The sequence below is a fragment of the Chrysemys picta genome, chromosome 7 (assembly GCF_011386835.1).
Source record: "Chrysemys picta bellii isolate R12L10 chromosome 7, ASM1138683v2, whole genome shotgun sequence".
NCBI classification, from domain to species: Eukaryota; Metazoa; Chordata; order Testudines; family Emydidae; genus Chrysemys; species Chrysemys picta.
The window spans coordinates 125,359,435-125,386,558 of NC_088797.1; the positions used below are offsets into that span (position 1 = coordinate 125,359,435).

Consider the following 27,124-nt stretch of genomic DNA (forward strand, 5'->3'; position numbering starts at 1 on the left):
AATTAGAGGCTCAGCTTCAGAGAGGAAGGGGGGAGGGAGGCAGGGGAGGGCAAAAAGGGGTCAAGCAAACAATTGCAAAGGAAGGCAGTGGGAAACAGACACTTTCATCTGGCACAGTGGAGTTAAGTCTCTAGTATAATTGGGCTACAGCTGGTGGAGGGGGACAGGGCGGGACAGCCTGGAACCTGCACAGAGTCTGCATTTTGGGCACCTCGAGGGCTCTGATCTGGAGACCTGGCTTGTTAAATGGTGTATCATTTAGAAAAACCACAGATTCAGCAGGGGAGGCATTCAGAGAGGTGCCCAAGCCAGGAGCAGGAGGGTGTGGGATATACAGCATGGCTCTCGGACTCGGCTCAGAAAACCAGTCCTTGGTCCTTCCCAAATGTGCAACTCCCCCCGCTCCCAATCAGAATTGCTCCTCCCTCCCCCCAGCCTTGCTAGTCCGCATGAGAATGTAGGGGTGTGGTAGAAGGGGGAAGGCTCCGGCTTTTTCCAGGAGAGGACTAGCAAACGTGAAGTTCCTTGGACAATAACTTCTGACTCCATGCCCCCCAAAGAGAGAGGGCCAGATCCCCAGTCAACATACTCCACTGAAGTCACATATGCCCACTGACATCAGCTGGTCCTGAATATTAAGTGGGGAACCAGCATCTTCCCTCGCCCTTTTCTTAAAAAGAAACGTGCCGTAGCAGAAGGTGCCCGCGCACACAGCTTTTAGAGGGCCAGAGATAAACGCAAGCCCTGCTGAGGTGGGGTAGCAGTCAAGGACAAGGAAATCACCTCCACACATGGGTCCGGTGAGGGGTGCTGGGTGTGGTGTTGCAGGGTTTGGGTATACAGCAGGCTATTCATTTTGCAAATTGCAGCTCACAGCTCTGTTCTTTCTCTGCTTCTCCTGGTGTTCCTTTTTCCTCCCTTCACTCCACCCTTTCCTTTTACAGTCTGTCTCCAGCACCTCTCCATCCTATAGTGACCGGCATTCCCGCTTCTCTGCTCTGCCTGCATTGCATTCTCCCTCCTCCCCTGCTCACTCCTTACTCATCCTCTCCAAATCCACTCACGGTTCCCCCACTTCCTCCCCTCCGGCCCCTCAGCTCTGCATTCCCTCTCCAAGAGCTCAGGCAACTCTCCCCAGCTCCCAGTGCTGAAAGGGAGCAAGGCCAACCCCCAGTTCCACCCCTTTTCGGCTCCCCTCCAGTTCCAAACTGGAGCTCATCTCAGTGCTGCTTGTTGACAGCCTCCCTTGCAGCACGGAGCTCGCTGGGGGAAGCGCATAGCAGCGCTGATGCTGCAGATTCCCTCGTAAGTTCTGATCTATATACTAGGAACCCATGGCTCACAGTCTGAGAACCCCTGAATCGGCTAGATGGACAGAAAAGGCACTGGCCACTCAAGCTACTATCATACATGGCAGTGGCACTGTACAAAAAGGAAGACCCTGTCTCTGCCCCGATGAGCTTTCAGTCTAACTTAGAGTTTAGATTCAGTCCCCAGTTTGTGGTGTGGCATGGAGCCACTCCTGAAGCCCAGCGGAAGCTGTGGCAATGTAATCAGCGGTATCACATCACAGACTCACATGCTTCACGAGGCTTTTTGGCTACAATCAGATGATTCCATGTCTATTATTGTCTATGTTGGGCCTTAGACGATCACATCTTTGGCTGGCACACTAAACCCAAACATCTATGAGCACTATAGCAGGGCTGGTTTAGACTACAGTGGGCAAGTTCTTTGGCAGAGATGGTAGCCCTGGCACACGTTGAACTGGAAATACCTGTGTGTCAATGAAAGGTTTGAAGAACCTAAAGGGTTGCTTACTCAGAAATACAACCAAAGCCATCCATGCTCAGAAACAGAACAGTCACCTGCATGGTTAACCCAGAAGATGGTGCAGCTGGCAAGGGTTGTCTGGGGAGGGCTCTGTATGTAGCAGATCAGCTTCTGTTCAGGTGTAGCCTGGCCGTGAGTGACAGGGCAGTGGGTGGAGAGTGGAAGACAGAGGATACGGCAGACGTAGCAAACTACACAGCAGTAGATAAGAGGAAGAAACCAGCACCCAAAGCAATCAGATGAGTGGGCAAGGAGGAAATACATATTCAGCAGTGACACAGATGAGCAAAAATGAGAAAAAAAAAGGGGAGTGGGGGGTGGCTATAGGGCAGTGGAGATGGCAAGAATGATAAAAATCAGATGTAGCAGTAGGAATAAAATCCAGGGTTAATAGGGAAGGAGCCCAAGGGACATTTCTAGGGTGTCAGAGGAGAGAAAGGAAGGAGAAATATATGCACAAATGAACCAATCTCATTGTAGGCCAGAGAAGAACAAGGTGGGGAATGAAAAAATTCAATGGGGGTGAGCAGGGAAGGATATTTACAGAATAAAGGGCAGAAGGTGCAGCCCCTAGGGTAAACCACCACGGTTTGGATCCTGGAACAAACGTATGTGGAGTATCTAGATTAGCATTTGCAATTGTGTTCGTTAACGTCAGTTAGCCAGCAAACAACTAACTCCAGTTGAAACAAGCGCATAAAGCGTCTAACCAGCACAGTTCTGGTCCTGGGTGAACAGCGCCTCCTTCCCTGTGAAAGAAGCTTTGGAAGCCCGGAGCAGCCAAATGGATAGTGTGCCCTTGTGTCTCAGGAATGCTTGTAAGCCAGCTTTTAAAAAATGGTTTGCTAGACCAGGTAGCTGGAGAAAATCTTCACCATCATACACTCTGGAGGGTGCTGGGGATAGGTACCCGTTACCGTAGCATTTGGGCACATCTAACTGCTGAAAAGATTTAGAGGCTAAAGATACAACTACACTGGATACAGGCTGAAACCAGGTTCCTCCCAACAGAATTAGCCCAACCAAAATGTAATAAAGGCATCAAAGCAGGAAGGCACAGACCACGCGGATCCAATCCTTGTGATCAGCAAGTAGATCTTCGTACAGAAGAGAGCTCTCTTTATTCTGATACTTACAAAGAGCCTGAAAATAAATTAAAATCAGTACCAACTGCCCTCTCACACACAATACTTCCTAGGTTTTTAGTCCTCTTAGCATGCCCGTGCCTGCAGATTACCGCATTAACACACACACATTAGATGTGCATGGTATTAAAGGTGACATTCCAGCAAATAAACAGGACAGACCGTCGTAGCTCTAGGCATCTAATTTAATTTCCTTTGGGATGTAAACCTTAGAAGCTCACACTGAACAAATAGGCCCTGTTCTTTGTGTATTTCAGACCTGAACCCAGAGTTTTCCTTTGAGAACGTTAGCAGATCTTATCAACAGGATACTGCAGGGAGATCATAAATGATGGAGCAGCTTATTCGCTCTCCAAAGAATAACACAGACTCTCTGTTGTGATGCAGCTATGGGAAAGTCTGTGCAATCTGGAGGCCAAATTAAATGGTTTTCTGCATATTCAAAGCTGGACGTGCCTCTCCTCAGAGCAGACCTTTCCTACGGTGAAATCTTTGGGCCATGACTGGGGAAGAAAACAAGCTCTGGGGGACCTGTTTGTGTTCACTCTGATGTCAAAGAAGCCCCATAGATTCATAACCTAGGATTTTCATAGTTCAGCAACTGTGTGCAAACATTCCACCCTATGGACCTGCTGCAACCAGTTTCACACACTGGAGTGTAGTTCTGCCTTCGTAATGGCTGTTTGCAATAGTCACAAGCAAGAGCTAAAGAGTCCAGCCGGGGTTTGCAAAACATTTCCTTCAACACCGCACAACCAAGGACATGCCAGGTGCTTTCTGGGTCAGATTCCCGCCCACAACTTGCAGCTATGAGGATCAGGCTCCATTTTATACACGTGCTGCGGCTCTGCAAATCCCTTGCTACATGGTTACACATAGTGCTTGCAAAACCATAGAAGAGAAAATCCACAATTTTATCACTAAACTAGGAATGTCAAAAGTGCAACTGCAGGTCCAAAGTTTGGCAACCCCTGTTGAAACTTGTGTGTGCCCAGCCGTGTTAAAAATGCTACATTATGTAAGGATTAACATCGCTATGGTTATGTAATGCACTGGCTTTGTGTGTGATGTCTCCCTCTAGAGCAGTGATTCTCAAACTTTTTTTTCCCACGGACCACTTGAAAATTGCTGAGGGTCTCAGCGAACCACTTAATGAACTTTCCAAATGTTGTTTGTACCGTTAGCTAACTATTGTAAAGTGATGGATGTGCCCTCTCCCCCCTGTCGTGGCAGCCCCCGAGCTGGGGCGGGGAAGGAGGGGGGTCTCGCCCTCCCTCCCCCCCCAGCAGCCACAGAGCTGAGACTGGAAGGGAGGGCCGTCTCCCCAGCTCCAGGGCTGTGGCTGCCGTGGAGAAAGTCGCTTTTCTCTGGCCGCCGCAGCCCTGCACATCCCAAATCCCCCCCGCCCCCTCTTCTCATGCCACTGCCTTCTCCCACCTACCCCCAATTCCCCCCAAGGCCACCACTTCACCTTACATGTGCGTCTTCTCCAGGGTCCAGGCACCGAATTAGTGGAGCCATGCCTGCGCAGTTCCACTAATTAGGTGAGTGGCCCTTCATTCTCTTGAGTGCGGCCATCCAGGCACGCACCTTAGAGGGAACTATCCGTGGACCACCTGAATGGAGCTTGCGGACCACTGGCAGTCCACAGACCAATCTGAGAACCTATGCTCTAGAGGTTAGCCTCAGCAACTATAACAGTCTGCTACTTACTAAATTAATGGAATTACTCTCATAGCTCAGGTGGGAGGAGGTTTGGGCTTTCTATAGTGAATGCCCAAGGTTTGATTCCCCACTGATGACTGAGCCACCTACACTGTTAGCATGATTTTTTTGGTACTTAACCAGTGATGGTATGCATGAACTGTATATCGTGTGTGTTACTTGGTGCCCAACATCAAGATTCAGTCTATTAACCACATCTGTCAAGTTGTACTTCAACCTACATACGACAATGACTGGCACCCAAAAACCACGTGAGACTAATCTAAGGCTATGATTTTAAGTCTACAGGTGCAACTGCATGACTAATGCACCATCTCTCACTTCAGGGGTTCAAATCTATTGCAAGGGCTTGAAATTCTTAACTTGAAACAGGCTGGCTCTGACCCCAGGCTACAATAGTACATTTCACACAGCTGTTTATAGTCTGCCACAGTTGGTAAATCTCTGATCAGGAAAGAGCCCCCCCAAATTCAGCTGGCAAGCAGACCACAGCACCTTTCATCTTCAGAATGCCTGGCTTGTAAAATGGTGTAATATACCCCAAAGTAAGTTATATAACAAGCCCTTAAGAAATCCTCCATCCATAAACCTGCTGCTTCTAGACTGGATGAGCCAGCAGATCCGAAGTTTGTGGCCTACTTCCTTTCATCAACAACATGGCTAATTTCCTGCAACTCTTGGGAGCAGACGGCACTGAAAGTGTGCCTGCTGAATTCCTGCCGTTAATACTGTACAGCAGAAGGAGGAATTCCTTTAATTCAAAATGCACCTAATCAAACTCCTTGTAAATAGTGCTCTGTGCCATGAGCAGACCCCCCCTGCTCTCTCATCTACCCTCCCCCTTTCATTGTGCTCTCTCTCATTTAGATTGCAAGCAGCTCAGGTCAGAAGCCTTGTCTCCTTATTTTCTGTGAGGCAACAGCACGATATGAAAAAGGACATGAGTTCTAACACCGTGCTGTAAGATTTCCATGATAGTTTTCACCAGAGTGTTACACATGTAAGTACTGTGAACAAACAAGGGGGATTTCTCTGGGGGGTGGAATCCCATTGCTATATTCCAAGAAACTACCAGGCCTTCCCTGTAAAGGAAAAGATAATTACCCCTGCCCCGGGCACCATATTGCTACATTCAGGGATCTTACAATTCTGCTGGAAATAGTACATGAGGATTCGAAATGCTATCTCCCAGGAGGATCTCTATGCACACTAAGGAGCTGCTAGGACTCCCCAACTCTGTTTCATCAGCTTTAAAACTCCACCTGGACTGGCCCTTGTTCTACCGATCTTCTGGATAGGATCACTGCTGTGTGACTATGTACAGCTTGGCTCAGCGATGACAAGGGTCTGAAGGGAGACAAGCTAACAGTCCATGCATTTTAAGGGGGCAAGTTTTAAGGAGGGAGAGGACTTCTCTAGGGTGCTACCCATGGCCGGGAGAAAAGCTAGGGAGTAAAGACCTGACATTAATGGATAACTTAGACTGATTGGCAGGAAAAGCTTCCCGACAGTAAGATGCATTAGGCTGAGGGATAGTCAGTTTCTCTAGGAAGTGGTAGAAGCATTTGAGTCATCCACAATGAGACTGGATGAAGCACTAGAAAATGTACCGCAGGAACAATCCTCCATTGGCCTCTAGGGGAGGATCTAAATCAGTGGTTCTCAAACTTTTGTACTGGTGACCCCTTTCAAATAGCAAGCCTCTGAGTGTGACCCCCCCCCCTAAATTAAAAACACATTTTTATATATTTAACACCATTATAAATGCTGGATGCAAAGCGGGGTTTGGGGTGGAGGCTGACAGCTCGCGACCCCCACATGTAATAACCTCGCGACCCCCTGAGGGGTCCTGACCCCCAGTTTGAGAACCCCTGATCTAGATGACCTAATAGCTTCTTCCATCTTTAATGTATGATCTTAATACGGTCTCATTAAACAATGGGAGGTGATAATACAATGTGCTTCATGGTTTGCTTGTACAATTTTATCACTTCTATAGTACTAGTGTGATGGATGCTCTAGACACAGTACTATACACGTTATATTACAGATACAGCTGGTAGCCATGGCGAGAGTTAAGGTTTCCTAATACTTATAAAGACCCTGTTTTCACCTGTTTATAAGTTGGCCACTCTAAGCATTCAGACTGAAATTTCCCATGCCAGTATCCGTGCCTCACTGGAAAGGTTCCAGCAAGAATGATGCCGTCATTTCAGAGAACAAAGTTTAGGAGCAATACTTTTTGACAAGGTTAAAAAATTCTTATCCTCGTTCTGTTGAGAAGCCCTACTGACTCCACGCTTTGGAGGAAGCACTAGAAATTTAGCAGGAGGTTCCGCTGGGTTCAAGGATGTGCCTTTGCTGACCCCGTGAAGATGTGCCTTTGCTGACCCCCCTCTGAAAATCGCCATTTGTATGTTTCGAAGAAGTTTATCAGTCACTAGTAACAAAATTCTCTGAAGATTCCATCTTCATTGAGCATGCTCCAGCCCCACAGAGCATGCTCCAGCCCAAGGATACTGGGGCTGGGCAGTACTTTTCTTGCCATTATACCTCCCTGCTGTGGGGGCCACGGTGGCACCAGAGCTGCCCACACAATATTAATTCGGACCTCTTGTGTACACATTATGATACGGTCTTCAATTACAGCAGAACCTCAGGGTTATGAACTCACCGGTCAACCATACACTTCATTTGGAACCAGAAGGATGCAATCAGGCAGCAGCAGAGAGAGACACACAAAAAAGCAAATACAGTACAGTACTGTGTTTAATGTAAACCTAACAACAAAATAAGGGGACAGTTTAAAGAAAGATGTGGCAAGGTAAGGAAACGGTTTCTGTGCTTGTTCCATTTAAATTAAGATCACTAAAAGCAACATGTTTCTTCTGCACAGTAAAGTTTCAAAGCTGTATTAAATCAAGGCTCAGTTGTAAACTTTTGAAAGAAAGAACCACCATAACATTTTGGTTTGGTGTGTTGCCTGGCCCTTTATTTTTTATTGCACACCATCTAAACCCTGCGCTGAATCTCTCTCTTAGATATGCAGATAGCCTCTAGCACCAAAGTATTGGAGCACCTCACCATCTGATGCATTGATCCTATGAAGTAGAGCAGTGTTGTTATTCCCCCTTTTACAGATGAGAAACTGAAGCATAGAGGTACTAAGGCCAAAATTGTTAGAAGTGTCCACTAATTTTGGGTGCCCAACTTGAGACTCTCTTAGGACCAGATTTTCCAAAGAACTTAGCATTATATAGCACTTTGAATATTCAGAGGACAGCTCTCATGGACCTCAGGTGCAGGTTGGGATGCTGAGTGCTTTTGCAAATCAGATCCCAAGATAGGTAGCCAGAAAATTAGGAACATACAATTAGTGACCACATGTGAAGGTTTTAGTTTAAGTGACTCGCCCAGCACCACACAGGAAGTCTTTGGCAGAAGCAGGGATAGAATCCAATTCTCCAGGGCACTGCTCATCTGCCTTCACCAGGAGACCATCCTCTCTCCCCACCTACAATCCCCTGCTTCATTCACTACACGCCTTCCGACTCGCGGAAACAAATGCTGCACAGGTCCTACAGAAAACAGCTGCATTCACTACACAGCCTTACTTCATTCCCAGAGCCTGGTCCACACGGTGCAGCGAGTGAGACGGGGCCCAGTGGAGAAAACCTGATCATGTAATTAGAGATTGTATCAATGTACATGCATAAGGGAGCCAAATTAAGGTTGTACAGGCAGTCTTCCTTCAGGCAATTCCTAACTTCGGGGTGCTTGACTGCAACCTAATGGACATTTTTACCATAGTGTTTTTTTAAATGTACTACGTTGATTGGCTTGTATGTTTAACAGGTACTGCAGCAAACGCTGATGGGTAACATTTACAGTGTGCTTGATCAAAGGCTCCCTAGAACAATGACTGCCCAGAGCAGCAGGAGCAGAAATTATCACCATCACTCACCATCTCTCTGGAGAGAGAAAGTGCTCCAAGTAAGCAAGACAGGGGTCAGGAGAAGTGTGCCTTGTGCTGGGCAGGTAGGGAATGCCATGGTAAAGCTGAAACATTTTGCATAAGCAAGTCCTGACTCCCAGCGTTTGAGAGCTGAGGATGGTAATTCCCAACGGCCGATGCATGCATGTTGACTAGCTTTGACACAAGCTATCCTAGGATAACATTAATATGTATTAAAGGTTCGGGCAAACTTTATTGGGACAGATTAATTTCAACAGTGAATCTCCGCACATACTGTCTAAACATACACCACTACCTCAATACAACGTGACCCAATATAACAGGAATTTGGATATAATGCGGTAAAGCAGTGCTCCCGGGAGGAGGCGGGGGGGGGGGGGGGGGCGCGGCTCTGCGCACTCCGGTGGATCGAAGCAAGCTCAATATAATGCAGTTTCATCTATAACGCGGTAAGATTTTTTGGCTCCCGAGGACAGCGTTATATCGAGGTAGAGGTGTACTCCAGTAAAGAGGGGGGGGAGCATATGTCACTCTCACTCACCTTGAGCAGGTTTAAAGATAGACAAGTGAGATTTCCAATGAGAGGTTCAGCACATCCAGACAATTTGTCCCAAGAACCTTTAATATATATTAACACCATCCCATATTAATTGTGTTGAAGCCGGTGGGAATTACCAGCCTTAACTCTCTAACCCTGGCAGTCAGGATGGGCACCTCTTCCTTATCTTTTCTTTGCTCACCTGGAGCATTTACTCTCCCCAGAGGGGGAAGAGAGGTTTTGCTCAGCATTATGGTCAGGCTGTTGTTGCTGTTGCCTTGGGACAGCCAAGGTGAAAGGGGAAGGGCCAAAAAGCCTTGTGGAAGTCTTTGGTCACGCGCAATGTTAGAGACTGGCACAGTAGCTAACACATAGCCGAAATCTCTAGTGTTAAAAAGCAGGACTTCAGGAATACGTCTGTACTTTTGTGAATCAAAGTAATTTTTGTATTCAATAATACAAGAGAGTGGAAGAAGCTAAGAAATAACCCAGCCTGACATGATAGACCTTTATGAGAATTTAGCTTTTATAAATAATTAAAAAGTTACTTTCAGGAAAAATATGCCAAGTGTTTGGGATAGGTTCCAGTTTGACAGCTCCGGGAGAATGAAATAACCTAATCATCCCCAGAGTGTGGACAGCAGCAGGGCAAGCTTCCCCATGTACTCCTCCCCTACTATGCCTTAAACCTGAGCTGGAAGGACGACTTATACAGGGCCAGCTCCAGGCACCAGCCGAGCAAGCTGGTGCTTGGGGTGGCAGATTGTTCGAGGCGGCATTCCGCCCAATCCTAGGGCGGCACGGCCGCTTTTTTTTTTTTGTTCCGCTCTGGCCGCCCTGTAGGGGTCAGCGGCGTGGAGGACGGGAGCGCCCTGCAGCAAGCCCGGCAGGGCAGTCCTCGTCCTTCCTTCTTCGCCAACCGGAGTGGAGCCCCCCCAGCAGGCGGTGGCGCGGCGGGAGGGGCCGCGTGGCAGCGCCCCCGCTGTAGCCCTGGCCACCCCCCTTCTCTCTCTCTCCTGCCCGCTCCCTTCCCCGCCCTGCCGCTAGCCGGTCCCCCTGCACCCACGCTCCGGCTACGCCGGAGGGTTTTTTTTTTTGCTTTGCTGTTCTGGCCGCCCCCCCCCCCCTTTTTTTTTTTTTGCTTGGGGCGGCCACAAAGCCAGAGCCAGCCCTGGACTTATATAAACTGTTCCTTCCCCATGGTATGGAAAAAAGTCACCATCAAGAGAGGCTTGCTGCTTCCCTTCCTCTCCACAACCCCCCAGTTTATACTCCTTCACAACAAGCCGTCACACCACAGTGATCTGCTTTCAGCCACCGACCTACCCCCTCTGGAGCCCGTCAATGCCTTTGTGTGACTGAGGTCTTGGCAGCATGATGTGAGGATTCCCCTCCAGGATTTACTTTGATGACACCAGTGCTCTCAAGCCCTCCTACTCCAAAAGCTAAGAGGAGAAATCCAATTTGGAAACTGCCACTATGTCTCTTGCATACCACAACTTCTCTTGCCCCTTAGGCTGAAGCCAATGGACTTGTCTTTAGGACCTCGCATCTTCACTCCCAACCCCTCAGCTGCTGTTCATTCAAAAAGTGATCCTTCCTTCCTTACATTAAGGCAAGAGTCTCAGGCACCCCACCAGCTCTACACAATGTTGGCGGGCCTGCCAGTGTTCCCTGCCTATCTGCAGTCTGACCACCTTACCTCTGCTGACACTAAACTAAGGGACAGGGCAGTGGCCGGCAGCAAGGGGAGCAGGTCCCAGCAGAAGTGAAGACCAAAGAAGTTCCCCAGTGTAGGAAGCAAGGTGGGGACTTGCTCCTGCAAAGGGCCCCACCCTACCTCCCAGCCACCAGAAACCTTCCTTCCTTCCCAGCAACCCCATGTGACCCCAGTAAATCTGCAGGTCCTAGTAACAGACGTTTGGGAATTAGCTCGTTCCAGAAGGATTAATATTAGTTATATGCCTGAATGATGGCATAATTATTGCCATTCTCCACCCTTTAGAGGCTACCTGGCAGCTCTACACATTAATACATTTCAGGACGTGGTGTAAACTCAAACAAATACTGTTATGTTTGGGGTTAACACAGTCACAAGATCTTGTGTGTCATGTGTTGGTGAGCACAAGCAAACAGTGAATGACCCACCTCTTAAACCGACCATTCCCTGTTAATCATTGTAAGAGTGCCGTGCTACCCAATCAGCTCCTTTAGGAGTTACAGATTTGCATGCCTGGTTTCCTGCACATTTGTGAACATATACATTGTGATGCCTTGAATACTAGCCATAGCCAGCTTAATTGTGATACTGGAACAGTAGGACCCTAAATCGTGTTCAAACAGAAGTGCACCTTGGAGGAACAGTGTACAATAAACAGAGAGAGAGCGTGCACCAGGCGTCTAATTCTTTAGAAAGGGAGCTTTCCTCCCAAAGCTATTTTATTTTTGCTTGGCCATAAACACGACTAGGAAAGGTCTATGACATCCCACCACTGGTGGTCTTAAGCTAACCAGGTTTGACCCTTGTGAACATGTGGATGGGGAAACTCCAAGGGAAATCCAGGGTGCTGGTGCAAGAAGTTGTGTGGGGATTTGAGGTGGTGAGGGGGCTATAGGATGATGTGCAGCGGTTAGTGCCCTGTTTTGGGGACAATGTAAGACAGGGTTCCGGAATACTTCCAATCACTAAAGAGCCTATAACTTTTCCCAAAGATTAAGCTGTTCACCCTGATGGCCCTGGCTTGCTTCGGCAGCACATATACTAAAATTGGAACGATAAAGAGAAGATTAGTTTAGGTAACTCCATTCTGCCTCCCTGAATTCCCCTATTAGGTTTCACCCCTAAAGTATTTGCACTGTTGTGGCAGGAACCACTACAGTGGGGGGGAGGGATAGCTCAGTGGTTTGAGCATTGGCCTACTAAACCCAGGGTTGTGAGTTCAATCCTTGAGGGGGCTACTTAGGGATCTGGGGCAAAATCAGTACTTGGTCCTGTTAGTGAAGGCAGGGGGCTGGACTTGACCTTCAAGGTCCGTTCTAGGAGATAGGATATCTCCATAAAATTTAATTTAATTTAAAAAAATTTTAACTTTTAAATTTAAAATGTAACCAAAATATGTAGAATTTGTAAAGTGATCCGGGCCTCTGAGAGATGAAAATTGCTGTATTCATTTAAGAAATTAGAAATTGCCAACCAACGTTTTATATTTCAAATTCCATTCCCCTAACGAGGACTAGTTCTACGTTTTTAATCATTTCTGGAGCTACTGAGAGTATCATAGGAATCAGGTGTTGATGGTCAGGAAAGCTGCAGCAGGATTTCTAGCTTTGTTGTAAGATTTGTAGGCCAGAGAAAGCTGTACACAGGGATTGTTTTTTGAAGGAACAGAAAAGGAAGGAGGTCAAAGAGGAGGAAGAAAAAAAGAGGCTCTTACTTGTAACCAAGGCCCATGGGCTGCATAAGGATGCTCCTCGGTAGCAAAGGCTCCTTCTACTCCTGTCGATACAAATGTGATTGCTGTATCCCCTGTAATACTTTTATATGTAAAGTGCCGTCCATGTAACAGCCTGCCCCTGGAGAATAGAACACACATACATAAACGGAGGTCAGAAGCAGGTCAGTACAGACCCACCACAAGATATACACTGGAGCATCCGTGATCACCCTTAGGAATACGTCACACCCCAGTAACCACTAATTCTCAGTGAACGTACGAAGGACTTTCACAGCCTTGTCCCTTAGTGCGGGTCACAAGTCTCTTCTGGAACTCTGGAAGTGCACATGTGCTCTCACACCCTCAATCCCAAGGCTCCACTTCCACATTACAATGCTTCTAGCCGAGGAAGACTGATTGGGACTTTATTAGTATCCCATTTGCACCAGTCCCTGCCACTGATGCATAAGGCACAGTACTCCCAACTCCATCAGCTCAGAGAACACCAGCAGGACCGAGTCCAGAATCCACATCTCTTCTGTGGTGGCACAAAGCAGTCCCACTAGGATAATAACTTCTACAAATTAATAGCTCATGTTATATATTAATCCATTACCTTGTAACTTATTAAATTTAGTCTGTGCCAGTGGACTCATGTTAAATAAAACGTTTAGGAGAAGAGATACATGTTTGTTCATCTATAATAAATAATAATTCATTGCGACGGTGCTTTCCGTGTGGGAATCTCAAGTCACACCAAAGGCATTGAAGTTCACAGCCTCAGGGAGATGTGAATATATTATCCCCATTTTACAGCTGGAGCTAATTAAGGCACAGAGAAGTTAAGTGACTTCCCATGTGACCTGGTGTAAACAACTAGGGATAGAATCCGGATCCTATTCCCAGCCCTGTGCATTAGCCACAAGTCTATCTTTCCTGGACATCCAGGAAAAATAATCTGAATTAACAATAGGCGTGAATTTGAAGTGGATTAGTTAAATCGTATTAAATCCCTGCATGGCTGCTATTAATTAGAATTAAAGTGACCTTAATTCTGAAGGAGGGTGTTTACACAGGTGTTTAATGCGGTTTAACTAATCCTCTGCAAATTCACACTTTTTGTCATTTGGATTAACCTTCCTGGATGTACCCATGTAGACAAGTCCTTAATTTATGAGGTTGCACAATTCAAATCATAAATATCTAGTGATGTCAGGCTGACCAGTACATCTGAGAGAAAAGAGTTTAGAGGCAAGTTACTGCATCCTTTATTGCATTTTTAATTTTAAAAGTAGTCAACAAAAATTATTATTGTTAACTCAATAAGAATTAGTGGCCTTCAGTTTACTCTGAAACTCAAAGACCAGAACTCTCTTACAATTTCTGTCAAAAGCATTTAAACAAAAAAGTCACTAGCTGAATTTTCTGGAGATTTAGACAGGTCACTGACTGGTCAAAACCCTGATCCCCTCCTTAGGTGCAACTTCTCAAGATACAGCCTTTACAGTACAAGTGCAGGGCAACATGTGGATTTAGGGATACCAATGACAGAATTTGCATATACAAAACTGTGTGCACAACTGATGGCAAATGTTTGTCCTATAACTGCACAAGTTAAAGTTAATGTCTTAAGGGATTTATGTGACAGGACCGTAGGAGCCATCCCTTAATTTGATAAGATACTTAGCAGCATTAGTTTGATCAAAAAACTCTGCTGTTTCAACCCCCAACATAAAACATGGGAAACAATTTTGGCATGATGAACTTATGTGCACAATAGAAAGACAAGGTGGATGAAGTAATATTTTTCATTGGACCAACTTCTGTTGGTGAAAGAGACAAGCTTTTGAGCTACACAGAGCTCTTCCTCAGGTCTGTGGATAGTGTCATCTGTTTCTAATGTTTTTGGCAAAGAGTCTCAGCTCTGGTCTTTTTAAAATCTATATAGGATCATCTGTATGAAGAAAGAAGGCCACAAGGCAGAATTGCAGCCATTAAAGCAGAGCTCAGAAAGAAACCAGCTCCTCTCACCTTAGACAAAGTGGAATCAGTGCTCCAGACTCCTGGTTGAATTTCAGGTGCACGCTCTCAAGCTGTCTTGTGCGGATTAGCTCGTGAGGAATGATAGCTGCTGAGCTCTCGCTCTCTAAACTATCCTTACGGCTTCTAAGAGAAAAAACAGTGTACACCTATTTAGAACCTGAGACCCACGTTCCAACTATTGTCAGCCTTGCGAAAAGACAGCAGAAAAATTCAGTGATTATTTAGAGCAGTTCCGTGAAAGCTGTCTAACGGAAGGACACCACAACAGCTTGCCAGAAGGACATAGCTAATCTGCAAGCCACCCGTGTCTCCATTTTACAAGTGTGGCCCACAGACTACTGATCCTAGCATGCAATGCTTCATTTTGATCTAGTGACCTTAAAAGTTCTGGAAATAAAGTTTAATAAAGAATGGGAGTAAAATTACACCATGAAGCCAGAAGCATGACAAAATGTTCTATAAGGTACAATGCTGCCTGGGCAGAGGCAAGCCTGCGGGACCTAGCAGGTCCCCCCACGCCCCATTTCTTATTCTTTAAGAAACGGGGCTGTCCAGAAAGCTCTGTGCTGTCCTGACTCACTGTTATAGCAGCTTAGCGTTAGAGACCTATAGTAAAGAGACAATCTGAATCAACCCAACCCTTTTCCTTCATCAGACCAACCACAGGCTTTAGATGTTGCATAACCAGTTCTTAAACCCTCTAACTTCTGCTAGCATTAAGTACAATATTCAAAGTACAAAAGCCACACACAATTCACAGAATATTTGTAGACCGTTTTCCCTTTGAAGTAGAGCTGCTTTAAAACAATGCAGTCTTTATACTATATTTTACAAGGGCAGGACATTACACACGGTAATGTTGTTTAACTTAGAGGTTACATTCTGCAATTACGAACTTCACAAGACAGAATCTTCAGTATAATCAGGTAGATATCTCAAAATACCGGATCATAAACTAAAATACTTTATATGTTTAAAGAGTAGCATTATAATTCCTTGTGTGTTTGTAGAGAACACAGGAAAAGATGGTGCCTGATCCAAGGATCTTACATGCAATAGGAAAACCCCTCCCCCCAAAACACATCAAACAAAAAGCACTGAGTGAGCAGAAGGACTGGGATCAAGGACAGGAAGGGGTGGAGACAGCAAAGAGGCCAACTGGCTGGAAAGGGAGGCACATATCGAGTGCCATCAACTTACATGATGTCAGCAGAGACAGGGTTTACATTTCTCTTATCTGTCAATCTTGGTTTATAATATATGGAGAGATACCTATCTCATAGAACTGGAAGGGACCCTGAAAGGTCATCAAGTCCAGCCCCCTGCCTTCACTAGCAGGACCAAGTACTGATTTTTGCCCCAGATCCCTAAGTAGCCCCCTCAAGGATTGAACTCACAACCCTGGGTTTAGCAGGCCAATGCTCAAACCACTACACTACAGAATCATTGTATTTGGTTGGGGAGAGGAGAGGAGAGGAGAGAGGATAGGGCTACCATATGTCCGGATTTCCCCGGACATGTCCGGCTTTTCGGTCTATAAATAGCCGGCCGGGGGGGGATTTTTAAAAATCTAAAAATGTCCGGGATTTCCACCCGGTCGGCTATTTATAGACAGAAAAGCGACGGCCAAGCGCCGCTGGGCACCCAAAGCCCCTTCCCGGCTCCCCCCATCCCCTGCAGCCTTACCACACTGTCCGGCCCCGCAGCTGTCTTCCCCCTCCTCTCCTCCCCTGAACGCTCCACCCCCTGCTCCTCCCCCTCCCCGCGAATCAGATCTTCGCGGGAAGTCTGAAAAGAAGCAGGCGCAGGTAGGAGGCAGCAGCAGGTAAGCTGGGGTGGGGAGGGGGGGGAGGGACGGGGGAGGAGAGCTCCGGGAAGGCACGGCCCTGGCCGAGCGGCGCCCAGCGGCTCCGGCCCAGCTCGGGCCCCAGCGGCTCCGGCCCCGGTTCCGGCTGAGCGCCTCAGCCCGGCCCTGCCTCCGGCCCGGCTCGGGACCCAGCAGCGCCGGCCCTGGTTCTGGCTGAGCGCGCCGGCCCAGCCCCGGCCGAGCACGCCCGGCCCCAAGCCCCGCAACCCCCGGACGAAGCGCAGCCCGATTCCTGGGCTCTTTAAAGCCGGCCCTGGTCAGGGGACAGGGAGGGGGGCGTTGGATGGGTTGGGAGTTTGGGGGCGGGGGGCTGTCAGGGGGGCGGGGGGGTGTCGAGAGAGATTGGGACAGGGAGGGGTTAGATGGGCCTGGGGTTCGGGGGGGGGGCTGTCAGGAGGGCAGGGGTGTGGAGAGGGGTTGGGACAGTCAGGGACAGGGAGCAGGGGGGGTTAGATAGGGTCAGGAGTTCTGGGGGTCCTGTCAGGGGGGTGGGGAGCAGTTGGATAGGGCATGGGAGTCCCCAGGGTGTCTGTCTGGGGGCGGGGGTGTGGATAAGAGTCGGGGCAGTCAGGGGACAGGTAGGGTCAGTAGGGGGGTTCTCAGGAGGGGGCAGTCAGGGGACAAGAAGCAGGGCGGCTTAGATAGGAGGTGGGATCCTAGGGGGGGCAGTTAGTGGCAGGGGGTCCCAGGAGGGGGCAGTCAGGGGACAAGGGGCGGGGGGGGGGGGGGGGGGTTGGGAGTTCTGAGGCAATCAGGGGGTGGGAAGTGGGAGGGAGTGGATGGGGGCGGGGCAGGGGCGGGGCTAGAGTGGGGCTCCTCCCCCCCATCCTCTTTCTTGCTTGTGGAAATATAGTAACCCTAAGAGAGGAAGGAGACTGGCTGACAACACTCCAAGCACCTGTCCCTGACAGTTAAAACGTGCTTCTAATTTCATCCTGCAGGGCAGACCAAACAAACAATGTTACCATGTCACAGCACAGTTCAGGAACATCATTAAAATATGGCTTGACCCTTTCTACGCTGCAAGATGGAGCCTTGTCTCAGATGCAGAATGGGAGAATCATGATGTAACAGCTTGTCCACCAATGATGTTGATTTGGGGTGTGTCTTCGCTACAGAGTTACCCAGGGCTCTCACGCCCCGCCCCATCCACATCCCTCTCACCCGAGTTTGATGATACTTTAAACCCGGGCTAGCTGGCTCAACTAGGGCTATCAGCTAAAACCTAAGTGAAGCTTTCACAAGGGCTGGTAGCCTACTCCCACTCTGCAGTGAGGAAACAAGCTAAACCACTTGAGTGCTGACAGTCTTCCAATGCCTTCCAAAATTCTAGCCCGCCCACCGCCCTCTTGGGCCCAGAAGGGCAGACATGTTCTCCCAGGTTATTGGGAAAGCAGCCAAGCAACACAAAAGACCATGGTATGTGTCCCCTGCAGCTAGGGTGACCAGATGTCCCGATTTCATAGGGACAGTCTCGATTTTTGGGTCTTTCTTACATAGCCTCCTATTACCCCTCACTCTCTGTCCTGATTTTTCACACTTGCTGTCTGGTCACCCTACCTGCAGCCCTAGTGACACACACATGGGCGAGTGCAGCACTGGTGAGGACACAGGAACTGGGCTTTGCTAACCAGGTGTTGATCATCTGAAGGCCAGTCACCAGATTAACTCTGCAGTGAAGACACATCCCTTTGTAGGCTACCTGGCATCTAAACCTGAGAGTTTAAACTGGTTCAGCAAACACATTTTACAGCTCCATATAGGTGGGGCCTTAAAGCAGTGGAATGGGCCAGACACTGAAGAAAACATTTTACAGTTTGATTACCCAAGAAGTGCATGGTTGATTAATGATCAATTGACCTTAACCTAAGGTTTACCTGAACTTCCTTATCAGATCTTATATACACATTATGCTGTGGGAAAGTTAGGCTTTGTCTACACTGCCAATTGAATGACAAAACTTTTGTCTTTCACAGGTGCTTAAAAAAGTCCGCCTCCCCCCCACTCCCCAAAGACAAAAGTTTTGCCGCAGCGAGTGGCAGTGTAAATGGCTCGTTGTCGGCTGGAGCGCTCTCCTGTCCACAACGTGAACCCTGGGGTGCGTGTGGAAGTATTTTTGTTTACACTGCCCGACTTTTAGCGACACGGATGTAGTGTAGACAAAGCCTTAGCCTGTCATCTAGAGTTTCCAATTATTCGTTACCAAGCCCCCCAACAGGATGTCAGCCACCAGAAACATGAGAGATTTTAGACTAAGTTTATCAACTCATACGTGCAACTGCAGAATTTGTGTACATGTGGGCATATCCAGAGTTATTCAGCAATTTAGTTAGTAAAGATGAGAGACTGGGTATTGGCCCTTTTCTACCCAGACTGGTTAATGTTTTTTACAGAATAGAATTCCATAGAGTTTGCCACAAACCTAGAGCATGCAAGCTCTCTGCGGTTGGGGCTGTTTTTTTGTTTTGTTTTTAATTCACTAGTTGGTACAATGCCTAGCACAATGGGACTCTGATTCCTGATCTGCCCCGACAGGCTCCAATATAACACCACCACAACACTGTGAAGGCAAGGGCTGGACTTTGTAGGTCATATCGAAAACTCTTGTTTTTAAATGGCGAATGCTGCTTGTGCCTTACGTGCTCACCAGATGACACTAACGTACGTATAACTTGGAAATACAACTAACAGTTTTTTTTCAGACCCTAAATAGTTAAGACTTTACATTAATTAGTAACCAGCCATTCTGTTAAAAAGGTGAATGTGTGAAGCAATATGGCAGTTAACACTTAAGTAACATCAAATAATTAGCAATCCCTTCAGCTAAAAGCCTTTCCAAAATAGTGACCACTGCCATGTTTGTTGTTTCTTTGAACCGTGGGTTGTTCCTCTGATTGTGGTCTGGGGAGGGATCTGTTTATGTTAAAAGAGTAAAGCTGGGGTAGCTGAATCGAGGTGTAGGCGCTCTCTACACTGAAACTTTCTGAACACTTTGTGACATAGGTCGTTCAAGACATGTGTGTCCACACATGAGGTAGTGAATACAAGTCACTAGCCACAGTAGCTATGTGGCCTACATCACTCTATTCCTAGAATCAGGTTGTAACATGCCTTTTGCTGTATAGATGTAAACCCACAACTATGAATGTGTAGCAGAGCTTGCCTATCCCCCTCCTTGCACAATAAGGTACCCCCAAGTGCATTGCCCCCAATGTGGATACTGCTGTTGCTCTGTGCACGCATCCCCAAGGCACTAGCGGGGACAGTTGCCCAGATAGTCCCAAAATGCACTGATACGAACACAGGTAGGCAGCATGATGGGTGCAGACATTGTGGGGGCTGGGTGACAAGGCAGCTACACTGAAGACACAACTCAACCACGGTTTGTTGTAACTGGGTCAGATGAAAGTCCCGGCCTGTTTACAACACTCTAGGAAGTCCATATGCATTTCTAGCAATGGTGCAGCTGCACCGATGTAGTGCTTCTAATGTAGACCTGCCCGCAGTTCTCTCAGTGTAAAAACCTAGTGGATGCACAAGTAGTTTTTACCTTGCTGTAGCTAGTGGAGGTAAAAAACTATCCATGTCTCATCTCTGCTACGGTTTTACCTCGACATAGTTAACTCAAGGTACAAAACAACAACAAAATGCCTCACCTTTTTTGCAGAGAAAACAAAGCCTTGGATTTCTTTTTAAATTCTGTCTCGGTTTTCCCATCTGAGAAGTGGAGCTACCTCCCTCAATTGCAATAATTAACAGAGTGGTGTTTGTAAAGTTCTTTGAGATGCTCAGATGGAAGGCGCTACAGAAAAGCCAAGAATTAAATCTGACTTTCAGATTATCAAGTGTGCACTGGACACACAACTCTGCAAGAGACATTAGCATTCTTTCAGCAGGAATGGAAATCTTTGTTCTGGCCCGTAGAAAGGGTGACGGTCCAGATGAGAGGTTGATGGAATTGCTGGGGCGTTATTAAAAAGAAGTTCATGGCGTGGCTTTCCCTGCCATGCCTAGCTCGTAGTTTCAAATTTTAAAGGAGAGTTTAGAAACACTTTGGTTTCTAGCACCAATATCTCCAATTGTTGTTTACCCATAACCTTTCACTTCTCCACCCATCACCAAATAAATCAGGAGCAAAGGCTGGTGTAATTTTTAGTGTTATGACTTAGATCAAGCTGACTACTACGTACATTGTTGCAAACTTGGTCTATTCCAGATTTAATACTTCATCCAACCCACATAAATAATTCTTGTTTCTCTATGTCCAGAAAAAACAAGTCGGCAAAAGCCAGGGCTGCAGTGTTTGGAAAGGCAGCACATTTAAATGTAAGCAGTATACCGGAAATGCCCCAGTTTGAGGATTGCACATCTAGCATTTTATGAAATTGGAGGGGAGTTGGAGGAGATTAAAGCACATTTCCAAGTGATTGAAGACTTGTGGGAGGTGTGAGTGTGGGCAGTTGTCAAATTAATTCTTTAGATGATTAAATTCTTTTTGTTTCTTTAAAGCTGTTTGTAGCTGGGTTTGATGTCTCCTTGTTCCGGGTGAGCGTATTGCAGCAGTTACCAAGGTGACTTTAGCTGACTTTTAACTATTTTTTCCCCCCAGCTTCAGTTTCTACCAACAGCCTGAATCTGTTTTTTTCTTTTTAAAGCTTGTGAATGAAGATTAACAGCAATAGTTAGCCAAAGCCACGTCAGATTTCTCAAGCTGGGCTTCTGTAGCACGAGTGGCCAAACACAGATTGCAGTCTCATCCTGCTTCAAGCAGGGAGAAGACGCCTGGGGGAGATGACAGGTTCCAGCATGCGAGGCTCCATCTTGATCTGAGTGGCCATGAGTTGGGACCTGTAGTCGCCCCAGGCCCTCGGTCCAAATTAAAAAGGGGAGGGTGACTGCAATCTGCTTCAATTTATGCCAATTAGCAACCACCCTTCGGGCTCCCAGAAAATGGCCAGTACAATCATTGGGTTGCACAAGTTTGGATGTCCCTTCTTTATGAAACAAGTCATGTTTATAGCAACCTCTTCTCAAGCTGTCCCAATAGCTATTTTATAGGTTTGGTTGGGGTAAGGGGACTTTCTCTGTGGGACAGCAATGCCTAGTGGATTGGGTGCTGACCTGGGACTCAGGATTCATTCGTGGCTCTGTCACTGACCTACACTATGACCATGGGCATGTCCCCTCAGCTCTGGACTTCCAGTGCCCCTCCAACCCTTTGTATGTCTTGTCTATTTAGACTAAGTTCCAGGGCAGGGACTGCCTTAGTATGGCTTTGCAAGGTTCATAGCATAGTGGGGCCCTGAGGACATCAACCGAATGCAATACAAGCAGCAACAAGCCACCCCAATCCCCAAATCCACTTTGAAAGTTGTATGATAACTCTGTTAATACACTGAGGGTCACTGATTCTCCCTGTAGCTAAAACTAGACTGGAATCAGGAGATCCAAGTTGTATTCCTGGAGCTGCCATTGACTCCCTGAGGGATCCTGAGCAAATCACACAACTTCTCTATGCCTCAGTTTCCCCATCTGTAAAATTGAGACAGTGCTTCCCACACAAGAATGTCATAAGGATTAGCCACTTAATGTTTGTCAAGTACTTTTTGATTCTCAGATGGAGCGAGCTATAAAAGAACAAGCTATTATATCGGTGACAGCAATATACTACAACAGGCAGTGCATTTCCAGGTGTTCGCTACACTATGTTGCTAACTAGTCACTCCATCTTCGGGCCTATGCCTGATGATACCCCTGAAATGTATTAACACCCCAAAATGCACCTGCTTCTGGTCTGCGCTGCATTCATTACTCAGGCAAGACTCTCACTGAAATCGATGGGAGTTGGGTTAAGTAAGAGTAGTAGATTGAGAAAATAAGCTGTGAGATCATGGAGGACTTCAATCTGAGTGACATGCTAGAGGACTCACGCTCCCAGTACTAAAGCATCCTTGGAGTGCCTAAATATTAGAGATGACAGTTTCCTAACTCAAAAAGCGTTCCAGCCAACATCGGGGAATCCTGTATTAGATCTCCTCTTGACAACCATAGAGGAACTGATCACAGCACTAAAACATTAATGGCAGCTTAGGTACAAACGATTATGACTTGATCACATTTATAATGTGCAAACAGAACGAAGTCCAGACGTGTGTGTGTGTGTGTGTGTGTGTGTGTGTGTGTGTGTGTGTGTGTGTGTGTGTGTGTGTGTGTGTGTATCCACACACACACACAAACTCCTGTAAAGAAAAGCTGAAAACAATCAGCTGGAGGGACAATTTAATCAGAAAAATGTGAATGGTAATTGGGTATTGTTTAAGAACACTTTACTAGAAGCCCCAAAAACCTCAATCAAGGAAAAAGGTCATGCTGGTTAAAAAAAAGTGCAGGTTACCTGCTGTAACTGGAGGTTCTTAGAGCTGTTGGGTCCTTATCTGTATTCCACACATGGGTACGCATGCATGCCGTGCGCCCAAGTCCAGAAATTCTTCAAAGCAGTGTCCATTGACCCGCACATGCACAGTAGCTCCCCTCATGCTCCCAGCCAAGGCTATAAGAGGCAGTGTGGGTCAACACCTCTCCAGTTCCTTCTATCACCGCACATCCAACAGGATCTGAAGTACAGGGGATGGAGGACAGGTAGTGGAATACAGATAGGGATGACATCTTGAAAAACCTCCACTTCTTCAAGTGCTGGCCCCTAGGTGTATTCCATACATGGGTGATTGGATTGGCAAGCAATGTTCAGACTGGAAGAGGGTGTGAGGAAGATGGCAATAAAAGATACTTGCAATACTGCCATTCCTACTGCTGCATCCACAGCCAATGTATCCACAGCCAATGTCGCAAACGTGTGGACAGAACTCCAACTTGCTGCCCTGAAAATGTCCTGCGGTGGGATGTCAGATAGGGATACCATGGAGGCAGGTTGTGCTCATGTGGCATAAGCTGTGATACCTGCAGGGGGAGGGATTCTTGCGATTTTCTAGCTCTCTTGGGCCTGGTCTACACTAAGGTGGGGGGATCGATCTAAGTTACGCAACTTCAGCTACGTGAACAATGTCACTGAAACCGACGTACTTAGATCGACTTACTGTGGTGTCTTCACTGTGGTGAGTCGACTGCTGCTGCTCCTCCGTCAACTCCGCCTGCGCCTCTCGCGGCGGTGGAGTACAGGAGTCAACGGGAGAGCGCTCGGGAGTCGATTTATCGCGTCTAGACTAGAGACGCGATAAATCGACCCCCGCTAGATCAATCGCTGCCCGCCGATCCGGCGGGTAGTGTAGACGTACCTAAGAGGCATCCCGAAACCCATTTAGAAATCTCTGGGAGGATATGGCTTGCCCATCTGACCTTTCTGCTATGGCCACACAAAGTCTCCGATTTCCTACTGGGATTGGTTCTGTTCAGGTAGAATGCCAGGGCGCTGGACGGCAAGGGAGTGAACCCTCTTGTCTTTGGAGGAAGTGTGGGGTTTCAAGAAAAACACAGTTAAGTATAATTTGATTGATGTGGAACTCAAACCATCCTGGGGAGAAATTGGGGGTGTAAATGAAGAGAAAACTCTCTCTTTGTGGAACACTATACAGTTGGTCCGCCATGAGGGCTCCTAGCTCACTAAACCCTCCAGGATGAAATGACGTCCACTAAGAATGCAACCTTCATGGACAGGTGGGCCATGTCACCATATGTTCAAAAGGTGGACCTATGAGTGTTGACAGAATGAGGGTAAGGTCCCATTGAGGCATAGGTATAAGGACTGGCGGGAAGGTCCCGATCAAGCCTTTCATAAACCATACAGTAGTTAGGTGGATAAAGATGGAATGTCTTTCCACCAGAGGAAGGAAGGCATTAATCATTGCTAGGTGTACCCATAGTGAACTAAGAGTGAGACCTGAAGCCCTCAGGGACAGAATGCCTGCAGAATCTGGAGAATGTTGGAGGAGTCGTGCCCAGGCCAAAAGTCATCTCCATTTGGTTGGGTAGCAGATTCTAGTAGAATCCTTTCTAATTTGGATAAGGTTTCCTGAATGGGGGCAGAACATGAGCCTTCTAGTTCTGATGCCCATCCAAACACCAGGTCCCGAGGTGGAGTGAGCCCAGGCTGGGACGTTTGATTTTACCTCTGTCCTGGGTTAGGAGATCCAGAAATGGACAGATCCTGATTGGTGGGTGGGCAGACATTGTTAGTCATTCCATGAACCAGATCTGTCTGGACCAGATGAGTAAGTAATGTAATGATGAGTAAGTGAATATACAAACGGTTTTTCAAAGTCAAAGATACATGAACAGAGTACTTTTCCTGCTGCAGTGAGTACTGCTGCTCTAATTCTTTATGCTATTTAAGGTCTCTGGATGAAGAGAGCTAAACCCAATACTAAGGAGTAGTATAGTCAGGCAATAATTCAGTCTCAGTAACAGGATGCCTCACTCAGTTGCTTAAACCTTTGTTGAGAAATGGGTCAGATCACTGGGGAATTGGGTGAAAGGTATCGGAGCACTGGCACAGTGAGTTGTAGCCAGCAGTATTTTTAACCTTAGCGTGTACATTTCACTAGCTGTAGATTTATATTCTATCCCTTAGTTGACGACTTCCCCAGAAGGGGAAGATGATTGTGGCTAAGGAGAGGAGCGAGAGAGGGGCCGCAGAACGAGTGATTGAGGCCAGGGGCTGAGTGATCACTGGACAGAGCACAGACAGCGGCGAGCGAATTCCCCAGATGAGCCACAAGAAGGTGCCGCCAGGCAGTGAGTAGCTGACCCTGTTACACCCTCACATAGGGAGAGTGATCTAGAGGGTTCAGGAAGGGGGCTAGGAATTAACAACTCCCAGGTTCCAATTTTGGCTCTGCTTAGGACTTCTGGCCTTGGGCAAGTTAGTTATCCTCTATTTCCTCCTCTGTAAAGTGGAGAGAACACGTACCTACCTCCCAGCGGTGTTGTGAGGATTAATTGACAGTGCTGTTAAGGTCTCTGCCCAGGATCTATTACGTTAGGAAATTAAATAGAAAACAAAGCTTGACTCTACGAATGCCACTGATCTTTTAGATCAGGAGTCTGAGCAGTATCTGGCTCCTGCACGGATTCCTTGCGGCTTTGATTGCGAACATCATGGAACGGGGACCATCCCTTCTTGTCTGTCCGGAAAGCACTTACCATGCTGCAGGTCCTAACCAGCAAATAATGCACACTAATGAATATATTTATGCATATAAGCCCCATTTTCCCCAAGCAGCACAGCAGAGTATTCTGTTATCATGGTCCAAATGACAAAACATTTCCGAAGATTACTAGACACGTGTTTATTTAATTTCTATGAACTGATTAATGGGTGTTTATGAACGGAACGAACAGTCATTTTGAGAAACAATTGTTCAGTGCACTTTTAAACCTCCGGAGTGTTTTCAGTCATATCTTTAGAAGAGGAACTGCACCGTCTCCACTAAGAACTACAAAAGAAAGTCCAGTCTTGTGACTCGTGCTACAGCTGCTCTGAAGAGTTTAGACCGAAACCAATTTTTCCCTGAGGAAGCTTTTCTTAGGACTTTGGGACAAACTGAACTGGTATTAAAATCAGTGGAATTACTCACATACTTACAATTAAGAACGTGCTGTGCTGGATTGGGCTGCAGTGCTGAGCACACTGCAGGATCAAGCTCTCTCAGCAACCGAAAAAAAGAGTTACCTTTTCTGTAACTGGTGTTCTTCAAGATGTGCTGCTCATGTCCATTCCATAATAGGTGTGTGCGCTCGCCACATGCACCGGTGCCAGAAGTTTTTCCCTCAACAGTATCTGTAGGGGCTGGCTCTGGCGCCCCCTAGAGTGCCACACGCATGGTGCGGTATAAGGGACGCTGCTGGCTCCCCCCACCCTCAATTCCTTCTTGCCAGAAACTCCGGCAGTGGGGAAGGAGGGCGGGTCGTGGAATGGACATGAGCAACACGTCTCAGAGAACACCAGTTACAGAAAAGGTAACTTGTCTTTTCTTCTTCGAGTGCTTGCTCATGTCCATTCCATATTAGGGGACTCCAAAGCAGTACCCCTGGAGGCGGATAGGAGTTCACGGACGTGTAGATTGCAACACAGCTCTGCCGAACCCAGTGTCAACCCTGGGCTGCTGAATGATGGCATAAGGAGCAGTAAATGTGTGGACAGAGGACCACATTGCGGCTCTACAGATGTCCTGGATAGGGATGTGCGCCAGGAAGGCCGCCGAAGACACCTGCGCTCTCGTCGAGTGGGCTTTGACAATTGGCAGCTGCAGAACCCACGCCAGGTCGTAACAGGTCCTTATGCACGAGGTGATCCAATTGGAAATCCTCTGTGAGGACACCGGGTGAGCCTTCATCCTATCTGCTGTAGCGATGAAGAAGCTGAATTGATTTATGGAAAGGCTTGGTATGTTCTAAGTAAAAAGCCAAGGCTCTCTAGATGTCCAGGGCATGAAGACGCCTCTCCTCACTGGTTTTGTGTGGTTTGGGACAAATGTTATGACCTTAAAGTCTGTGGACTTCAACATGCAAAGTGGATGAGATACACTTTACCCTGGCTGAGAGAATACT

General features: G+C 47.2%; 1 protein-coding gene across 3 annotated transcripts in view; it reads right to left on the minus strand.

Moving 5' to 3' along the window:
• Positions 1 to 27,124, minus strand: part of SUFU (SUFU negative regulator of hedgehog signaling) — a 119,796-nt gene that overhangs the window by 8,468 nt on the left and 84,204 nt on the right. For all 3 annotated transcript variants that reach the window (XM_065552660.1, XM_065552659.1, XM_042845189.2), the window contains 2 exons: positions 14,683 to 14,817; positions 12,652 to 12,790 (listed from right to left, as the gene is read on the minus strand). In XM_065552660.1, the coding sequence (XP_065408732.1) occupies positions 12,652 to 12,790; positions 14,683 to 14,817 (274 nt within the window). The remainder of the gene's footprint in view (positions 1 to 12,651; positions 12,791 to 14,682; positions 14,818 to 27,124) is intronic.